Below are 20,985 nucleotides of genomic sequence, written 5' to 3'. Positions count from 1 at the left end.
GAGGAGGTTCTCTTATTTCACCCTCTTAGGATTTCCCGGGTGTTAGTGCTTTCTGCCTCGGGCCTGACTAACCAGCCTGCAGTGTGTGAAGCCTGAGGTTTTCAGTGAACTTGTATAATTGCTTGCTATGGAAAATATTGTGAAAATGATAGAAAAAGCAGTGAAAAAGCAGCAGCACCAACATCCTTAGATCTGGGTGTCTGCAGATGAAGGGTCTTCCTCTATGATATGGGAGTTCTAATGGCTGAAGGGGCTCTGTGTCCACATCAGGAACTTCCTGTTCTTTCTCAGCCCTCAGGTACTGGAAATTCATAACACATCAGCTTTTCATAGAAGCAAAGATCTGCCCAGGAAAGTTCTGAAGACAGCACTGGAAAAAAATGTGTGCGTAGGATGGCAGAAGTCTAGAGTTCCTTTTCACCAGATCCCTCCGATGCTTTATCCTTTCGTGCCTGAATTGCGTGAAGAGGGGTCTTTCTTGGCAGCCTGTTAGTGTAGTTGCTCCATGCTGGTCTGCGGGACTCGAGGATAGCTGAGTGCATAATGGCTAACCACGTGGTTTGTGTATAAGCCCACCATTTGTTTCTGCTTTTGTGCATGTTACACATTTGATCTGTTTTACCAAAAGAAGACTGAAAATAATGGCTTGCTTTGATGCAAATTTCAGGGAAGAAAACATGACACGTGTATACACCCACTAGGACATCAACAGACATTAGTGGTATTCTCATTCCCAGTGAGCACACCATGCATTGTTCACACTTGGTAACAGGGAGATGTGAAGAGAAAGGTCATGCCCAAAGGAATCATTTAGGAGTACCTGAAATACACCCTCATTTTAGAGAATGTTGTGATCTATTCTCTTCCTGTTTTTAAGCTTTGCAATAATAGAAAAGGATGGGTTTGTTTTTTTTAAGTGCAAAAATGTGGGGAAGATAATCCTTCCCCCGCCCACCCCCCATCCCCCACTGCCCCCAACCACCAAGATGTGCATGATCAGTCATGATCAACTGTCTGAAACCCTATGGACTGCAGCCCGCCAGGCTCCTCTGTCCATGGGATTGTCCAGGCAAGAATACTGGAGTGGGTTACCATGCCCTCCTCCAGGGGATCTTCCCAACCCAGGGATCCAACCTGCACTTCCTGCATTGGCAGGTGGATTCTTTACCGTAGAGCCATCTCTATATGCAATGCCATATTTGTGTCTCATTATTCTGTTAGAGAATTGTATGGAGTTTGACTTATGGGGTCATCAGGGTACCCATATACTAGATGTGGCATGGGTCTTTTGAACTTTGGAGGGAAGTACATCATTTCAATTCATACAGGAGCATCTGTTGTCTAGGTGTCATTAGTTACTGTAGAATTTTACTTACATTTCCTATCCCACTTGGTCTCAAGGTCCAGATTCACCTGGCTAAGGACCCCTCCTGTGGTCCAGAGGGAATTCTTTAAAATCTCAAGCCTGCATGGTTGATGGTCAGTTGGTCTAAATTCATGTTTGTTCCTTCGATCTCAAACGGTTGGATCCTCAGTGAGCCGTAGGAGGCCTGACCTTTGACCAGACATTTAGTGGTTGCTCAGCAGAAATGTCTCCAAATGTCAAGCATGCTTCATCAGTCAGAATGCAAAGGGGAGAGGAGGCAAGGCGGAGAAGAAACGTCTGCCGGGCTAAATAACGTTTGCTTCATGTACTACTGAAAACACTTCTCCTTTGTATAGTCAAGAACTGTGTTTGGGGACTTGCCTGGTGGTCCAGTGGCTCAGAGTCCGAGCTCCCTATGCAGGGGGCCCAGATTCGATCCTTGGTCGGGGAACTAGATCCCACATACCACAAGTAAAGATTGCAGGGGCAGCAACTAAGACCCAGCACAGCCAAATAAATAATTTTTTTTAAGAACTGTATTTGTTTTAAAAGGGGTGAATCGATTTGTTGTCTACTGTTTGTGGATTTCACTGCATACTCTTGCTTTGTCAAGATTAAGGGAAACATTTATTTGCAGACTCTGATGGCTTCATCCACTCTCTGGAAGGCAGCCTTATCTGACTGGTGGACCTTTCTGGGACCTGACCGATGGTGTCGTTGGGCACAGGTGACCCAGTTCGGGGTCAGCTTCGCTCACTCACCGTCTGCCTCGCTCTTCTCTCCGCTCTCCCGCACAGATCCGGAGCTCGGCGTCGGCGCGCTACCCCACCACGACGGCCACGATGCGGGGCCCATTGTCCCCAAGGTATCTGGTCTAGAGCGGAGCCAGGAGAAGAGCCAGGACTGCGGCAAAGAGCCCCTGTTCGAGCCCGTGGTGCTGAAGGACGCGCGCCCTCAGGTCCCGCCGCCGCCACCCCAGCCCCAGGCGGAGCCCCCGCCCCGAGCGCCGTCTCCGGACCCCGCGTCGGGGCCACGCGCCGAGCCCCCGCCGCCGCCCCCGCGCCCCGGTGCGCAGCCGCCGCCTGCGCCCCCGGAGGCCCAGCCGCAGCCCGCGCCGCCGCAGGCACCCCGGCCGCCCCGGCCACAGTCCCCGGGGCCGCTGCCGCCCCAGGTCCTCCCGCCCGCACAGGCCCACCCCTCTGCCCAGAGCCTCCCCCAGCCGCTGTCCGCCTATAACAGCAGCAGCCTGAGCCTCAACAGCCTCAGGTGAGCCGCCCCCGCCCGGCATCGGTCATCTTCGGTGGGATGGACAGGTGGCGGTGGGCGCGGGGGCTCCCATGGGGACCAGGGTTCCCGTTGGAATCTCTGTCAACGTGTTCTCAGCCAGGCAGGCACGGAAGACAGGGAAGGGGTCTGAGGCTCAGGGAGACAGGGTCTCTGGGGAGAAGATGGGGTGGGATTGGGTTGAGGATCGGCTGGGTGGTAAGGACGTGGTGGAGACCTCAGCTATCTGCGAGAGTGACTGCAGGGAGGAGAAGGCTCAAGGAAGAGAGAGTCCGAGGCGCTGTGCCTGGGACCCACCACTGGTTCCCGGGTTGGAGGCAGGGAAGGGAAACCAGGGGAGATTCCCGGAATGTTAAGGGAGTCTTAGAAGGGAAGCCATTTCCCTCCCTGTCAACATCTCCCTGCAACTCCTGGCGGGGCGGGAGCATGCAGACCAAGGAGTGATCTGGTTCAAGGAGTTTCCGTGGTGACTTCCGCCAGGTGGGTCACAGAGATACAGGAGAAAGATGCTGGGTTGAGGAAAAGGGAGGCGTTCCTCCATGGGGAGCCAGGCCTCTTGTGTCTTGTCTTTGTCAGATTATAGAGGGAAGGTTGACAAGCAGCACAAGGAGCCCTGCAAAGAAAAGGGAGGTGGAGACCCGGGCACAGGGCCCGGCGTCGCCCACCCGCACCTGTCCCGGGGGCTGTCGTTCTAAGTGCTCACGCTTCATGGCTTCGGTAGTGTTTTTCTTGTGACAGCCTGGTGACTGGGGTTGAGGGCCCTGCTCTTTCCTGTCTGTGACAGCGGAAGGAAGCTGCCTCCGCAGGGCCAGGCCCATCTTTTGTGGCCTCCAGTCCGTGGAGGTGACGGGGCACCCGAGTTCCCTGGTTCCCCCTTCCCTGTGCTTCTTCACAGAAGACGGAGCAGACAGACCTGGCGAGCCCAGGTCACCAGCTTGTTCGTTTCCATTGGCGTGGCCCCTGTAGGAAGAGTGGCTGGCACAGGGTATGAGGGGCAGCTCTCTGGACAGGGCGATGGGGGGCAGCTTGAAGCAGGAGTTGCTGTTCACTGTGCCCACAGCTGTGGGGCCGGTTTAGAGGAACTGCGATTTCAGCAGAGGCTCTGTGCACAGGGTGGGGACCTGCGAAGACAAAGAAGCGAGAGCAAAAGTGTTACATGGCTCTGTTTGGCTTTGTTTTGTTTTCAAGAAAGTTGATTACTGACCCCTTTTTTCCCTTTCTTTTTTTTTTTTTTTGGTGTTCCAACAGCAGTAGCAGAAGCAGCACTCCAGCGAAGACTCAGCCCGCCCCCCCGCACATCTCCCACCACCCCTCGGCCTCCCCGTTCCCCCTGTCACTGCCCAACCACAGCCCCCTGCACAGCTTCACACCCACCCTCCAGCCCCCCGCACACTCACATCACCCCAATATGTTTGCCCCTCCCACTGCTTTGCCTCCTCCACCACCTCTGACATCTGGGAGTCTGCAGGTGCCCGGACACCCGGCCGGGAGCACTTACTCAGGTAGGAGGGAAGAGCTGGCCTGGCTTCTCCGTGCTCCCCCTCTCCCTTCCCAAGGCCTCACTCCCTGTCTGTCGTCCCTGATGATTAGGTTTGAGCCACTCACCATGGTCCGCTTTATAGTATGTCTTCTTCCTCCATTCCCCAGTGGGCTGAGAGTCTGCAGAAAATGTACCAACAGCCCCCATCCCAGCCTGTCACGATCCAGGGGATTCTGCCAGATAGAACTTTGTAGTCATGAGGCTTTTCTGACCAGGTCTGCCCGCTGAGCAGTAAAGCACAGGTTGTCTGGGCCCTATGGGCATGACAAAAGCTCTCCACACCCCATGTCTGTTTCAGGCCAGGATCTTAAGTCACATCGTGGCTTAAGGATTTGTTTTAGTCAAACAAGGGCTTCCCTGGTGGCTCAGATGGTAAAGAATCTGCCTGCAGTGTGGGAGACCTGAGTTCGATCCCTGGGTCGGGAAGATCCCCTGAAGACGGGAATGGCAACTCACTCCAGTATTCTTGCCTGGAGAATCCGATGGACAGAAGAACCTGGCAGGGTCACAGAGTCGGGTACAACTGAGCAACTAACAATTAAATGAGGCCTTCTACCTTGGGTGGAGAAAATGCACTTTTTGAGGCAACATATCCCAGATTTTTAAAGGCACACTTAGGGTTAGGTATTGGGTTCTTTGCTCCTCACCTGTATTAATTGAGCCAAGTATCCCAACTCTGGGTCCATTGTGGCCAAGCTTTGCCACCAGTACAGAGCTGTAGAGCAGAAGTTTACCCTTGGAAGAGGGCATGAGGGCTCTGCTTTATTGACTTTTAAGCGCTTAAAAATGTTCATTTCTTTAACCCTCAAAACAAACCCACAGCACCAGCAACGTGTTGTCCCCATTCGACAGATGAGGACACAGACGGTGATGGGCAGTGCCCTGGGTCACTCAGCTACCCTGAGAAGAGCTGAGACTTGACCTCTGGCCACTCAGCCTGGACCCTGTGTGCCCACGGCGCTGGTGGACCCCTCGTCCCTGAAAGCCTGCACAGAGAACAGTCAGGCTGTTGCCTGGGCCTTAGCCTCCTCTGTCTGCCTGGTGGTCCCTTTCCTCAAGGGCCCAGCCCCCATGTCCCGGCCCGGAGCCCTCCATAGTGAGCTCCTCGGATGTCCTGCTCTGGAGGAAATGACCGGCCCCGGAAAAGGTGTCACCATCTGCCTCTTCTTCTTTTCCAGAGCAAGACATCTTGCGCCAGGAACTGAACACGCGTTTTTTGGCCTCTCAGAGTGCTGACCGCGGGGCCTCCCTGGGCCCCCCGCCCTACCTGCGGACCGAGTTCCACCAGCACCAGCACCAGCATCAGCACACGCACCAGCACACGCACCAGCACACCTTCACGCCCTTCCCCCACGCGCTCCCGCCCACCGCCATCATGCCGACGCCAGCACCGCCCATGGTGCGTACCCCGGGCAGAAATGTGAGGATAAGTAGAGCGCGACGCTCTTTGTACGCAGCCCCGTAGGGCCGTCTGGGCACAGCAGATTGGCGGGGGGGCCCCCTTGCCCTTGCTCGTCTCTGGGATACGCCGGCTCCAGGTGGCACTGACCCAGGGCCTGAAGTAGGAGCTCTTTTCTGACCCGTTATTCTTAACGCTGTGGGTGGATTATATTCCAGATGCTCCCCAAGGCGGTCACGTCCAGTGTGTCGGTAGTTCTTATGGGTGATTTTGGTTTTTTGAGATATCTTGGGGAATTACCACCAGATCTAAAAATGTATCTGCCGGTGTTTTGCGCTAGCAAATAAATGCTCACAGAATCCTAGGAAGTCTGGAAGGGAGAGCACCGGTGGGAGACTTGGACGGCCCGGGGTTCCCCCATCCACTCTGTCTCGGATGGTTTTCTAAACCCGCTTTGTCGAAAGTGTTATTTCTTGCATCTCGTGAGACAGCGCCCCCTGTCTGCTGCTGTGCTGTCAGCAAGCGGTCCAAACAGCCCGGTGGTGAGGGACCACTGGCTGTGACATGGTCTTGGCCTTGGCTTGGGACTAACGTGCCGGGGGTTGCATGGGAGCCAGTTAGGGTTGATTTTTAACTTAGGAGCTGTAAGGAACAGCACCACACTATGATGCTGACTAGTCTGAGATGGATGCGTGCCCAAACAGTGACGATTAGAGTTTTACTTATTTATTTTTAATATTTCAGGAAATACTTGACTGAAGGCAATCAGTACAGGCACTGTGAGGATTTGAATGCCGTGATTCACTAAACTTTACATCCTCTCTTCCCTCCCCTCTCCCCCATTTTGTTCAACTTAGTTTCTTTAAAATACGTATTTCAAAGTTTATTTTATAAACCTTACTTAGGAGAATGTTAGCAGTGAGGCCTTGGGACCAAAAATTTTTCCTCGGAGAAATCCTGCATCTATTATTTTGGATGAACTCGACTTTTCCACAGTTATATTTTTAAGGACCTGTTTATCTGGGGAAGGAGTTTATACCGGTCTGAGTGAGACGTTTCACAAACAAGTTAAATCTAACTGATGGGAGTTACAGCACAGGATGAGGACATTATTTAGAAGAAATGATGGTATATACTCTTTCCTGCTTGAAAGAAACATTGTAAGGCCAGGCCGGAATTGCTTTGTACTCGGTAGGGGGCGGGGGTGGGGGGGTTGGCGGTAATTGTTCTTGGTGTTCAGTTGCTAAGTGACACCTTGCAACCCTTGGACTGCAGCACACCAGGCCTCGTGGCACACTACCAGGAGGGGGTAATGTAAAAACAGCTGAGTGTACCATTCTGCCAAAGCGAAGATGAAGACAGAGGGAATTCTCTGGATAAATCAGACCCAGTGCTCACTCCTCTCTGATTTATCTGAACAACTGCCTCCTCTCTCTAGTTCAGACGCTTGGTTCCTGCCCGTCTCTAAATAAAGCCTAGAAAGAAAGCCGCTCTAGTGTAGTCACAGCCTGCAATGCTCTGAATGGGTTTCACTTTGACTTTCCATTCCTGTTGATTTCTGGTCAGAGACTCAGGAGCTCTGAATGATTTCGCGTACACTGAGATCATGGAGTCTGATGCCTGCCCGACAACAGAGAGGCTTCCTTGGGGCCCTCTCCGCTGAAGCAGTGACTAGAAATGTAGTTCCTCTAAGTAACTAGCTTTTGCTTTGATCCCTTTGCAGTTTGACAAATACCCTACAAAAGTTGACCCATTCTACCGGCACAGTGTGAGTTACCATGCTACCCATTCAATGTAGCCGCTTTTCCATGTCCATGCTCTCGCCACCGATCAGTCAATGACTCGCAGCCTTCCTTAACCATCTTTGCAAGAACTCCCATTGCTCCTCGTCACTTCGGATGCTTGCTTTTGTGACGTTTGCTTTTGGTAAAGATGCAGTATCATCTTCTGAATCAAAAGGTCATGAGCCGTTCCTAAGACTTTAAAGTCCTGCCAAATGGGGCATCTGCTTTGTTGGAGGTGTTAGAGTTTTAGGAGCCTCTGAAATCACAGATTTCAGTCCTCAGTAGAGATGTTATTAACACACAGAGTTCCCAGAGTTCATCTTGAATTATGTCTTCCAAAGAAAGTAGCGTATTCTTTTGACTCATGACTTAAAGAAGCAGATTTTCATTTCTTCTAGACCATTGATCCCTCTTCCACGTGGCTGGCATTATTTTCCTGAGCTCATGCCAAGTCATTAAAGATATCATTTAAATGAAAGAAGATCTTATATGCATGATTTTTCTTCTCTTTAAACTCATTCTTTGTTCTTTAATAAAAGTTGTTTCATGCAATTTTAAGAGAACGTTCTGGAACCTAAATTGGCACCAACTGAAGTTACATGTTCAGTTACTTATGAGGGCTTCTTCTATAACAGAAACTGAATATCTTACCATGATATTTTGATTATGGAGTGTATACTGCATCATTGTTACCTGAAGTTTTGCAAGTTTCTTTGCTTAATGGTTTATATATATATATTTTTAATGAAACTGGAAAGAAAGACGTTTAATAACTGCTCGTAGCCATGTCGGTTCACCATCTTAAACTATTTTTGTTCTCATTTTTGGATAGTGTTACCTTATGGTTCAAGTGGAGGACCACTTAATAGATCAGCCAACCCTGTGAATTCATTCATACTTTGAACTAGATCATTAGACACTGTGTCAGTCCTAAACTGAGGAATTAGCTGAGAAGTCCAGGCTAGACAGTATTAGAAATCAACTAAGAATTGGTTATGGAGAGACATTCGGAAATGGCTCAAGGGGAGTCTCTATAGAAAGGGATGAGGAAAGGCTATCTAAGTGCCTGGGTTCCCCGAGTGTTCAACACTGCTCTGCTCAGAATTATGACATAAAAGCATTTTTATAAATGGACATGCAAAATCCAGTAGAGCCATGGGTTTTCTCTTTGCATCTATTTCATGAATGGTACCACCCTTAATATAACAGCCAGATTTCTGCCCTTTGTCTGTATTTGCTAAATTAAATTAAGGACCAGCTAACAAAATCATCTTCAGAGAAAGTTTAGCTGCTGTACTGGTAGCTCAGTTTACTTCCTCGGACACCATGCAGTGTCTTGGCATAAACATATTCCACAGAGAGCCCTAGATGTAAGCTGGAGAATAAACCTGCAGGCCTGAGTTTTTTGGAAGGTTCCTGTATTATTACTCAAGTACTTAAGATTTTTACTCGAGGGGTGGAATCCTCTATTCAAAGAGGATCAGAAAAGGAAAATGGTGAGAAGATCCAATTTTTAAATTGAAAACATTAAAGAGAAAATACCCACTTGGAGGCAGAGTAATAGAAATTTGAGTGTTTTAGTGTGATGTATTTAATTACTCTGCTTCACACAGTGTACTGGGAGAGAGTTATTTCATATTATTAGTTATAGTGGATAATATATGAAGTGCTTAGTCGCCCCTGCTTTGGAGATTAGGATGTTACAAAGGGGAGTTAAGATACAATACACTCAAGTATCTAAAATACAATTTTAGACTTAAAAGTAGTTTTAAATGAGGGCACTTGGTTTGCAATCACTGTTTAAGTGGATTTAGTTCAATATCAATTAGTCTGAAAAACTTCACTACATCATTGAGGGGAGCAAAATGAAATAAAGACCAATGGAAAAAGTACATGCTTTGAAAACAGACCAGATTGTGAAATTACCAGTGGATTTCAGCCATTACCTAGAAATAGCTCCCATAAATACATCATTAGGGAAAGCTTGAATTATTCTTGTATTTTTGACATATTGTGCAATCATAAGGGCGGGACATCACTAGACTGTATCTCTATGGTGAGTTTGTCAAAGTAAATGGAACCAGAGCATAGATTCTCCAGAAACGATACATTTTTAGGTGGAGGAAAAGATGTGTCTGCATTGTCTTCTGCTGTGTATTTCCTCCCTCCATTGTGTCCTCTGTAAACTATTAATTCAAGAAAATTCATATTTGAAATTCAGAATCCTCCTCCTCCCTCCACTGAGTGGTCAGACTGACGTGTCCAGGGCTTGTCTCGAATAGCCTCCAGTGAGCTTATATCTGTCTTATAGGAAAATGGGTGGCTCCATTGAAAGTGTACTCTGACTCATTTTATTTTCCCCTTCCACAAATATTTGTCATCGTTTTAGACAATTTAAATTGTCCTTGGAACTGCCACTTACCGGAACAACCTAATGAAGCAAGGACTGCGCATATATTTTCCCATTTCCTCAAAACTATTAAAAATCTAAAAGTACTAATTGAGTTTTAATGGTGTAAAATCTTGGAATCCATAAAGACTTGCTTCTTTTTGTCTTCTTTTTCCCCCCCCTTTCCCTTTTTTCTAATTAACTTGTAATTTTCTGGGCATCTTATTTGGCTCAGCACCCCCTCCTGTTTTTGATATGCATTAAAATCTCCAACCATTTAGGACTTCTATCCGATTTAACAGTTAATAATTAGAAAAGCTCCCTTTCTAATGATGGCCTCATCTGGGACATCATTTGCTGGCTGATTGATTCTGAACTACTTTTAACTTTTTAAGTTAAGAATTCATGGCACATCTGTGTGATCATTTCATTGTGGCTTCTTATGACTAATGGCATCAAACTGAGATGACTTGGCTGGCTAATGTGGACGTCTTTCTGTGGGAAGGGAATGTGAACGTGTCGTTTGCCTCCTACTAAAATCTTTTCTCTCCCCCCTCCATCTTTGGCCATAGCTCTTCCATTCTTATCCTCCTGCTGTATCGGGCATCCCCCCTATGATTCCACCCACCGGCCCTTTTGGGTCACTGCAAGGAGCTTTTCAGCCGAAGGTAAGAAACCTCACAGCGAAAACAACACCTTCGAACTTGTAAGTGGAGCCTCGGGCTAAGGTGGGTGGGTAGTTTCCCCTCCTCTTACCTGCCACTGACTCATTTTTCCATCCAAATGGACCACTGGGATTAGAGTGTGAATATTTTCTTCTAGTCCATCTAGTTGTAAACTCAGTCAGAATTTAATTTTTAATCTGTACTACCCATGTCATCTCAATTGAGCTAGGATTTCTTGTGCTCTGTTAAAAAAAGGAAACACTAGATATATATATAGATATAGATATAATGTATTTTTTGTTTTTTCACCAAAACTGGACATAAGCTTCTGATCAGGAATTACATGAAATGTCAGATGTATGTGCATCAGGTTATTTATCCTTGAGGATGTCCATGATTAGCAAAGATGCAAAGCTGAGCCTTGTTGATTGGAATAGAAGGGAGGGAAAAGATTCCAAACTAAAATGGTATCCTTTTCACTGTGTTCATTCTCCTTCATTTCATTCCTCAGTCCCCTGTGTCTGCAGAGAGAGTCCACTTCCAGGTGGAGGGCAGTGCCTTCTTATTTTTTCCTCCCTTTCTGCCTTCTCTGAAGCTTCTGACCCCGATGCCGGGGTCAACTTCCCAAGGTCAAGACTACCATCCTAGCACGAGATAAATTAACCTTTCGCCCTTTAGAGGGGCTTCCCTTGGTGGCTCAGATGGTAAAGAATCTGCCTGCAGTGTGGGAGACCTGGGTTCCATCCCTGGCTCGGGAAAATCCCCTGGAGGAGGGCATGGCAACCCCCTGCAGTATTCTTGCCTGGAGAATCCCATGGACAGAGGAGCCTGGCGGGTTACAGTCCATAGCGTCCCAAAGAGTTGGATACAGCTGAGCGACTCAGACTTTCACTTTCGCCCTTTATAACAACAGAATTCTTTTCTACCTAGCCAGTGATACTCTCCTGCACTCGGTCTAGAGTGATCTCCGAGGGCCAAAACTAAGGTGTTAGTTCTCAGAATACTCTTCTTTTTTGTGACTTTACATCTATCACAGCCCCTACTTGATTTTCAGAAAAGTATTTCTTAGAGTAGCCATTCTTAGACTGTAAAGCAGGAAATTTTGCTGTGTGATTTCGGTTTTCCTTCCATCTCATTTCAAAGATAAAACACAAATTTGGGGCCAGTCTCTCCCAGGATGAGCGCATATTACACTAACAAAGGCATGCTGCCCTAAAATTAGAAAAGAAAAAAATTAGAAAGCATTAGGGGTGAGAATGGCTGCACCTTCAAAATCCCAGGGACCTACATGGAATTGCAGCTCCTGTGCCAGATCAGACCTCGGCGGGGCTTGAGGATGGCCATACACAACACCTCCCATCTCGGGACAAAATGATGGTGATTTTAAACTCCTTCCCCCCATCGGGCTCTTTACTACCCTTTCAGAGCCTGGTCAGTCCCCTTCAGGTTACAGGAACTCTCTCGTGCATCCCCAACCAGACTGGTAGGTCACTTCATAAATTTCTTGATTTCCCTCAGTCACAATTATCCAATCACACAGAAAACTACATCTGGGCAAGAAAGTGTCTCTCCTGGTGTTGAAATAGGCCTTTCCAGGCCATCTTACTGATTGAATATGTAGATTGCAGTTCATTAGCAGAGTTCTTCATATGTATGCAAATCAGGCTGTTAACAACTCTAGCTTAATTGTTAGCCCTACAGCAGCTGACTGCTTTTCTTTCTCCCATTCTTTTCTTCCCCCTTCTTGCAGGCCAGCTTGGTGCCTAAACTGAGGGCTCTTTATTTCCACACGAGTTAACTTCCTGGTGTGAAGGGATTCATAGAAGTTGTGATTTCTTAAATAAAATACCTGGTGAAAAATATTCGAAATCCTTTACCCACTAAGAAAGTGGTGCCTTGTGCCTGCAATGGGCTTTTTGTTGTTGTTCATTCAAAGGACAAAAGCCTATAGATGAGGTTGTTATCATTAATGCCATTTAAGAATGGTGTTGGGAATGGGAAAGATGGTGCAGAATTACTTTAGAAATCACATAACAGTAGGTCTGTGTGGTCCCCAAATTAGGTTCCCTTGTCCCATTCCCACCACCACTAATGAGTAATTACTGAATGTAATTCCTTGTTATCATCTGCCAGTTAAAATGTAGAGGTAGCCTAATGTCTGTGAAGCACACTCAGTCATTCTGATGAGAAGCACCTGGTCCCGCAGGTTAGACTGATGTTCACTTAAGCATTTCTTGGACTGTGTGGTGATAAAGCAAAAAACCCACAGTGACGGGCTTGTGAAGGACACAGAAGATGGATTTCAGGGCCGGGCTCCCATCTCCGTCTCTCCTGTCTCTGCCCGGAAATGCCATCCCTGGGACAGGGCAGGCTTTGGTCAGGTCCCCTGAGGACCAGGGAGTCAGGGAGGGCCTCATGAAGAGCATCTGGGATCTCAGAGGAGGGTGGATCCGTCCAGTTGTATTCCAGAATGAAACAAAAAAGGACACTTGAACGCAGTCATTTAGAAAGGAAGGAAGACCTTGGTTTCATGTCCCGTGTCATATGCTTCCTAAGCTGTGGTCTCATTACTTTGTAGACGTCCAACCCGATCGATGTTGCCACCCGACCTGGGACGGTCCCCCACACTCTTCTCCAAAAGGACCCGAGGGTAAGTGCAAGTCGGGCTGGGTCCCTGGGTAACAAGCAGCACCTTGTCCCCAGGGCAGGCAGCCCAGCGGAGTGCCTGTTGCCTTTGCGCTTCCTTCTATTTTGTGGAAGAAGATGCTAGTTGAGGGGCTTCCCTGGTGACTGAAATGGTAAAGAATCTGCCTGCAGTGTAGGTGGCCCAGGTTTGATCCCTAGGTCGGAAAGATACTCTGGAGAAGGGAACGTTACCCACTGCAGTATTCTCGCCTGGAGAGTTCCACGGACAGAGGAGCCTGGCCGGCTACATACAGTCCATAGGGTCACAAAGAGTTGAACACAACTGAGCGACTAACACTTAACGCTAGTTTCTCTTAGAAAATAGAATGTCTCCTGCGGCCATGTGACGCCAGGGAGTGACTCTCCATGGGGGAGAAAGGGTGGCTTATGGTCTAAGCCCAGGCTGGGACGGTCACTGACACTGAGCTGGCACAGTTTCCCCCACCCACCCCGACCAGCCTTCTCTGTCCCCATCTCCTAAAATCTCTCTCACACAAGCCATAAAACATTTTGAATGGAAAAGCACTAAGCGCTTGTCTTTCTGGAGCTCACCCCGTACACACAGTATTTCCGGCCACTCTGCTTCTAATGTGGGAAGGAACCTTTTGTGCTCTGGAGCTAAATAAAATATCCATTACACTTCGGTTGTGTTATTTATTCATAACACAGACCAACTCAAAAAGAATCTGAAGTTACACAGCAGATATGATCTTGTCTCATTGTTATCCATCTTCATAGTAAATGTGGAAAAAAAAAAAATTACCTTTCACAATATTGTCTTTGTCCCAGGTAAGGGCAAAGGTTATCTGAAACCATGACCAGAGTTAGGTAGATACGTAAAATGACTCAACTGTGTTATTTGTATGAACTTTGGTGTAACGAACTTCATTTTATTTAATTAATTTGTATTGAGTATAAAATGTGTAAAGTTCCTTTACAGTGCTCTGTTACCTTCTACTGCACAGCAAGCTGAATCAGCTCCATATACATGTAATATATATGTATATATTCCCCCTTTTGGACTCCCTTCCCAGTCAGGTCACCGCAGTATATTAAGTAGAGTTCCTTGCGCCACACGGTGTGTTTCATTAGTCATCTATTTTATGTTCTTGAAAGTGTTATTTGCTTTTATTAAAGTGTTAAGTATCATTTTATTTCATTGAAGGTGTTGGTTATCTCTGACTCTTGGTGACCCTGTTAACTGTAGGCTGCCAGGCTCCTCTGTCCATGGAATTCTCCAGGCAAAACTACTGGAGTGGGTAGCCATTCCCTTCTCCAAGGATCTATATTACACACAGTATCATTAGTGTATATGTGTTGATCCCAGTCTCCCAGTTCCTCCCACTGCCCCCCCTTCCCCCTTTGGTATCCATATATTTGTTCTCTGTTTCTGCTTTGCAAATAAGGTCATCTATATAGTGAACTTCTCTAAAATGTCTAATACCTCCAGTGATAATTATTAAAAATAGCCTATTTCTACTGTATAGTCGGGAAAGGAGGCTTCTCCCCAGTTACTCTTAGTATCCAGCCGTCTGTAGTCTGAAGGCCGCCTCCCTTAGATGCTTAGCTGAGGTTGGGAAGGGCTGCTCAGACAGTGAAACTCCTCAGATGTGTAACGTGAGCAAATCGCTCTGCCGGAGGGCAGATCGCTATTGATTAAACTTGTCCAGGGGCTCGTCAGCGTAGATGTACCAAGGCTTGTGAGGGGGGGAGGGGACGCTTGGCACTTTTGATAGTGTGAAAATGGGTTAATTATTCTCTAAAAGGGCTTCATTTAAAAGTAAAATTCTAACATTTTAATTTCCCCTCCTAATGAAGCACTACAAATTTGTTAATTAGAGCAATTGTTTGAGTGACAGGCATGTAACCAAGTTGTCATTTTCTCTTCACAGTTGACAGATCCTTTCAGACCTATGTTAAGGGTAAGAAAGCTTCTTCTAGAACTGTTTTGCAACCCCTGTGTGACTCCCCGAGGGTTAAAAATACAAATCCATTACAAGGAAACACGCCATGGAAACGCCGGAGGAAAAGGTTGAAAAGACAGTGGTTGGGTTTTTCAGAGAGAGTGACTGAAAATGGCCTTCATGGTTTTTGCTTTGAGTGTTGGAGGAAGCCGGGCCATCGAGGTAAAAAGCCAACTGATAAAATTCAACTTAGATTCTCTTGTTAGTTATGGCAAAAGGTTTGACTCACGGAGACATACGGGAAAGGCCGGAGCTAGGCTACAATTAGGATTCGTCTGAGTTCTCCTGCTTCTCTGGCACCTAGAAAACACGCGCCCGGGTCTCTCTGCTCTGGCTGGTGGCTGAGTTCTCCTGCTTCTCTGGCACCTAGAAAACACGCGCCCGGGTCTCTCTGCCCCGGCTGGTGGCTGAGTTCTCCTGCTTCTCTGGCACCTAGAAAACACGCGCCCGGGTCTCTCTGCCCCGGCTGGTGGCTGCCCCTTTCTGCAGCAGGTGATGCTGACCTGTCGCAGCCATTCGACCTTTCTCTCTGGTGCGGAAAAGGGCCGCTAGGAGCGCTGGTTTGTTCTGAGAGGTCTGGAGCCTGGCCAGCAGATCACCTCTGGATGAATGCTGACTTCCCTGGTGTATGTGGGAGGTCGGGGGGTGGGGATGATGGATGGCAGATGAAGAGGGGCGGATAGTGGATTTCTCTACTTAACCCTTTTCTAGTACATCTGTTAGATAATTCAGTTTCTCCAAAGGGGGAGAAAGGATGGTGTCATCACTTAGGCGATTTCAGACGACCCATAACTTCATTACGAGAGAGCTCAAACTCGGATTTAAGTATATATTTCAGCAAGTGAAAGTGACTTAACATTCAGAAACAGCACTTTAATATAGACACCAGAAGCATCTGTTCTTTGCCCAGGTAGGAATGGGGCAGTGTTTCTTCTCATCCATCCTGTGGTCACTGAGCACACGTTGGGAGCTCACGGTGCTGCTGCTGCTGTTCAGTCACGTCTGACTCTGCAGCCTCCTGGATCGCAGCAGGCCGCGCTTCCCTGTCCTTCGCTACCTCCCCGAGTTTGCTCAGACTCACGTCCACTGAGTCAGTGATGCCAATGGGTAGAGTGTGTAGCGGGAATACAAGTGAAGTGGGACAAGGTGGTCCTGCCCCCTTGGGTGAGCCTGCGAGACAGGCTCGCAGCTGCTCCCCAGCTTAGAAAGCAAGACAGGAACTAGTTTGAGAGACTGGGGTTGACGTCCTCCCAGAGGGCGGGACCGGCACTGGCTCTCTGCAGTGGCCTAGAGAGAAGGAAAGGCATGCGTTCTCATCTCTTTCTTGTCTGTTTTCTGCTTAGAAATGATCAGTGCCGCCCAACATGAATGGGCAGTTGACTCTTAGTGGAGCACTTGTGGGAACTGGGCTTCAATGAAAATGTGTTGGCTTGCTTTGTTCTGCTTTGGTGTTTTGTTTTTTTAAGAAACAGTGTTGGGGGAGGTGACACGGGTTCTGTCCCCTCTCGTTTTCAAACTGGTTCACAGACATTCACTAATTAGCTCTTCTGAACAGCCAATCTGCATTATATAGCCTGGCCGCATTTGTTCAGCAGGGCTTCGCTCCACCAGGCCTGCCAGCTGGCGCCAGAAAAGAGAGAGACAGAGGAGGCACAAAGTGGGGTTCGGGCTTTGCCACGTTATCCTTGGTAACCGGGGAGGTCCTGCTCGGGGCTGGTTTTCTGAGGAGTGGCCGCCAGCCCCGGCTCTTGTGGGAGGAGAGGTGCCGCCCGCCCGGGGAGGGGTGCTTCCTCCGGCCCGGGTCCCGGGCTGCAGCAGAGAGAAGGCCCTTGGAGGAGACAAAGCCCTCTTGTTTCATGGAAAAGAAAGCTTCTGCAGCCAAAATCTGCTGACAGCTCTGGGGAAATGGAAGGGTTGTTTTTTTTTTTTTTCCCCCTGAACTCTTCCTTCTGACCATGTTGCTCTTTTTCGTTCCAGAAACCAGGGAAGTGGTGCGCGATGCACGTTCACATTGCCTGGCAGATCTACCACCACCAACAGAAAGTCAAGGTCAGTCTTGCCTTCCTAGTCTTGGAGGGGGAGGTGGGCGATGGGTGTGTGATCGCCCAATCGAGGAAGCACTGAAGCAGAGTTTGAAGACCCACAGGCAGGCAGGATCAAGTCCCTTGGAAAAGCTATTTAGAAATCTTACTATTAATTAGGGAAAGCAGCAGCAAAATAACAAAACAGAAGCACACTGATAATACCCTGATGGGTTTTTTTTTTTTTTCATGATTTTGTCATGTTATTGATCTGAAGAGCTTAAATATAGATTAAATCCTGAAATAAAGGTTTGGGGAATCTAATTAGAGTGACCAAGTGTTATTAGTATGGGAAATACTTAGGATCTAGGAGGAGATGTACATGAAAAGTTTTCTATAGAAGTTGGTATATTCTTACCACCACCACCAGCCTCCACCAACATTTAGAAAAAAATTTTTTTCCATCATGGTGAATATAGGATGGTGAATATGGTTCCCTGTGTTATATAATAGGACCTTATTGTTGTTCTTTTCATTTTATGGCTTTGAAAAGTGATAATTTATGCCCTATGTGATGTTACTGATTTAGGCATACATGGTATGTCCATTAGCAATTCATAGTATTAAAAATTCCTCTTCTAGAAGTGGTATTTGGTTGGCAGTGACCTATCCAATCTTTCCTTCATCCTCTTGATGACCAATGCCAGAAGTCTGACGACAGTCAGTGCTTGTGGGAACCACTGACTGGCTAGTTACCTTACCTGAACTCAGGAGGGTTTTCTTTTGTTTTCATCAGACAGATGAATGCATTCCATGCTTAACCAGGGTTTTATGATGATACAGGAAAGAGATGCAGATCTTCTGCAGGTGACCAGATAGGACATCACTGGTCAACTTAGGCACCAAAGTAACGGATAGATCCAGATTTTACAGTCTGGGTGTTTACAATCTGTGTAACTGTACCAGTTAAGTAATTCCAATAACCTTCCATTGGAAGCTGTTTTTTCATGAATAAGATTTTAGTCCCAACAGCATGTGGGGGACCACCATCAGAATATAAAAGAAGTCGGGAGAGCTAGTCATCTCAAGGGATTTTTTTAATGGTTAAATAATTTTTAAAAACCCAACATAGTTAGAAACAAAAACGTCACCCTCAGTGAATGAGGTTGCAAAGTTATGTTGCTGCTAAGTCGCATCAGTCGTGTCCGACTCTGTTCGACCCCATAGACGGCAGCCCACCAGGCTCCACCATCCCTGGGATTCTCCAGGCAAGAACACTGGAGTGGGTTGCCATTTCCTTCTCCAATGCGTGAAAGAGAAAAGTGAATGTGAAGTCACTCAGTCGTGTCTGACTCTTAGCGACCCCATGGACTGCAGCCCACCAGGCTCCTTCGTCCATGGATTTTCCAGGCAAGGGTACTGGAGTGGGGTGCCATCACCCTGTCCGAAAGATATCTTGCTTTGGTGTCAAATACCTGCTCTTTCTCAGAATATCCCATTGGTGAGTTTTGTTCTTAACGTTAGTGTTAGGTGAGTTTAATTAGAAACCTTGTGGTTTAGCTTCATTTAAAAAAAAAAAAAAAAATGTGTATTTGGAAGCACTAACTAGATTTTGATGCTTAGTTCAATTCACTTCTGTTCTAGATGACATGGTTAGCGGAACAGTGGGTAAAACACACCCTCCTTGTAACTCCTTTGGTTAAAAGCGATGAAGGATGTTATAGGCGCCACTTCAACATCTTCCTTTCCCCAAGAACGTCCCCAGTGACTCCAACATTCATTATCCCAATTCAATTAAGAAGACCTCTTGCACAGGAGATAACTGTTCATCTTCCCTTTCCAGCACATTCTCTGTAATCCCCAAGCTCCATTTTGCTTCATGGACCTAAGTTGTGGTTAATGGAACTGTGCTGTGTACCATGCAGTATTAGCACTGAATAATTTGGCAACCAAATTAAAGGAGGCAGCCAGAAGATTTTTACAGCTTCATAGTGGATTAGCAGCTTTGGGGAGGGGAGAATGGCTATTGCTTGATAGTGGGACTTTCTTTCATGAGAGAATTCCTTGCAGATGTGAGCAGAAATGGCCTGGTCCCCTTTCCTCTGTGACGTTCATTTCACTTGTCCTTCTAGCCGCTCACCAGCTACTTCTAGGGAAAGCCAGCACCCGCAGGTTCTTGCTGCTGCAGGCTCAGGGCTGGACTCTGTCCTGGAGTCTTGTTGCTCAGAGTTGAGTAGTGTGTGCAGGAAACATGGAGACTGTGCTGTCTGCCTCCCGCAGTGTTGCCACTGGCTCAAGGGGTCTGGGTAGGTAAGACGGATGAGTGGGATTGCAGGACAGTAAGGTTCAGCCACCAGGGAGTGGCAAACTCATCTCTGATCCTCACACAAGCCAGATCAGATGTCTCTGTGTTGATGTTTTCATGTGCTGGGACAGGGATTTACTCGTGGCAGAGCCTGATGGAGTTTGGGGTGGAGCGGGGCCAAAAGACAGCATCCGATGAGTCTGAGATGGGAAGGGTGAGGGCCAGAAAGTGGGGAAGGCCTGGGAGGCTGGAGAGCTCAGAGGAGGCGGCGAGGCAGGGGGAGACTGGGAGCCTCAGACCCAGGTCAGGGGTCGGCGCTCATCAGGGGAGGTGTGAGGCCAACACAGAGAAGGCTATTGAGAATCCTGAAGGTGGGGGCGGCCTGGACCCATGCTCTAGGAGAGGCTGCCAGCGTCCAGAGTGAGGCCAGGGAAGGAAGCAGGAGGAAGACAGTGAGCCAGTTTCTACAGACTCCGAGAAACGTGACCTTGGGGGTGGATATACTGATAGGAGGAAATGGAGTGACTGCAGTTGACGGCAAGGTCTTCACAGCAAGAGAGGTTCTGGAAGGTTCACTGGTTGGGCCTGATCTCTTTCTCAGATGATTGGGTTAGCCCAAAGCCCCTGTTAGTCACATTAATATCCCTACTTTGTTTCTGTTTGTTTCTTTAAAAATAATGTAACAACGATCATTTGAAATTAGCTTGTAGGCATGCAAATATTTCTTCATAACTTTCAGCTACTAATGTAGTGTGATCTGTTAGAGCACAGCTAAGAGTCATTAAACAATTAATTTACACAGCAGATTATTCATGCAGAATTGCCAATAAAATGAGCTTTAAAATACTATCATTTAAAAACTGGCTAAAATGAACCTTTGCAGCAAATCAGAAACCACTTCGGGATGGTGGTGGTTCAGGGAGTTAGGATGTGGTTCTAAGCCTCAAACCGTGTACCCTCAAAGACAGAGTATGACTTTTGCCCCTCGGCATTTCTGCTGCGAGCCTCAGGCCCTCTGGGCAGACCTGCTTTTCTTGCATTTGAGGGTTACATGGCTGGTGGCTTGCTATGTTCTCCCAGCAGGTGTAGACTTGAACCTGACCAGGGCCCCAGGCCGAATGCACTGTTCACAGAGTTGACCGTCCGTCTCATTAATGTCTTTCTTCCCTGCTGTTTCTCTTGGGGCTGCCTCCTTTCCTCCCTTCGCCCTCCCTTGGTGCTGTAGAAGCAGATGCAGTCGGATCCACACAAGCTGGACTTTGGCCTGAAGCCTGAGTTCCTGAGCCGTCCTCCGGGCCCCAGCCTCTTTGGAGCCATCCACCACCCCCACGACCTGGCGCGGCCTTCAACTTTGTTCTCCGCCGCCGGTAAGTTCAGAGGGGCAGGGGTGAGCTGGGAATGGTAGCTCTCAGGTAGCTAGATGAGTGATGTCTGAACTCTGGGCCGCTGTTCGGTCACTCCCCCAAAACAGCAATTGATGCCAGTTTGCGAGGCAGCATCACAGCACATCTCCAGAGATGGACTGTTCTCCATGGATGCTCCCACTTCCATGAAAGAAGGGAAAAGACCCTCTCTCCCTTCAG

At 47.8% G+C, this 20,985-nt stretch overlaps 1 protein-coding gene across 10 annotated transcripts in view; it reads left to right on the top strand.

The window, feature by feature from the left end:
• AUTS2 (activator of transcription and developmental regulator AUTS2) overlaps window positions 1-20,985 on the top strand; it is a 1,215,681-nt gene that overhangs the window by 1,180,988 nt on the left and 13,708 nt on the right. For 3 of the 10 annotated variants that reach the window (XM_059881693.1, XM_059881700.1, XM_059881701.1), the window contains 10 exons: window positions 2,164-2,632; window positions 3,546-3,635; window positions 3,899-4,152; window positions 5,369-5,610; window positions 7,313-7,357; window positions 10,335-10,430; window positions 13,006-13,077; window positions 15,005-15,034; window positions 17,054-17,125; window positions 20,628-20,769. In XM_059881693.1, coding sequence (XP_059737676.1) covers window positions 2,164-2,632; window positions 3,546-3,635; window positions 3,899-4,152; window positions 5,369-5,610; window positions 7,313-7,357; window positions 10,335-10,430; window positions 13,006-13,077; window positions 15,005-15,034; window positions 17,054-17,125; window positions 20,628-20,769 — 1,512 coding nt within the window. The remainder of the gene's footprint in view (window positions 1-2,163; window positions 2,633-3,545; window positions 3,636-3,898; window positions 4,153-5,368; window positions 5,611-7,312; window positions 7,358-10,334; window positions 10,431-13,005; window positions 13,078-15,004; window positions 15,035-17,053; window positions 17,126-20,627; window positions 20,770-20,985) is intronic. The other 7 variants (XM_059881694.1, XM_059881695.1, XM_059881696.1 and 4 more) reach the window with 7 other exon arrangements.

This window comes from Bos taurus, chromosome 25, assembly GCF_002263795.3.
Source record: "Bos taurus isolate L1 Dominette 01449 registration number 42190680 breed Hereford chromosome 25, ARS-UCD2.0, whole genome shotgun sequence".
In the NCBI taxonomy this organism is placed as follows: Eukaryota; Metazoa; Chordata; class Mammalia; order Artiodactyla; family Bovidae; genus Bos; species Bos taurus.
Note: the sequence above shows the minus strand (reverse complement) of the source record. Positions and strands in the feature narration are given on the sequence as shown.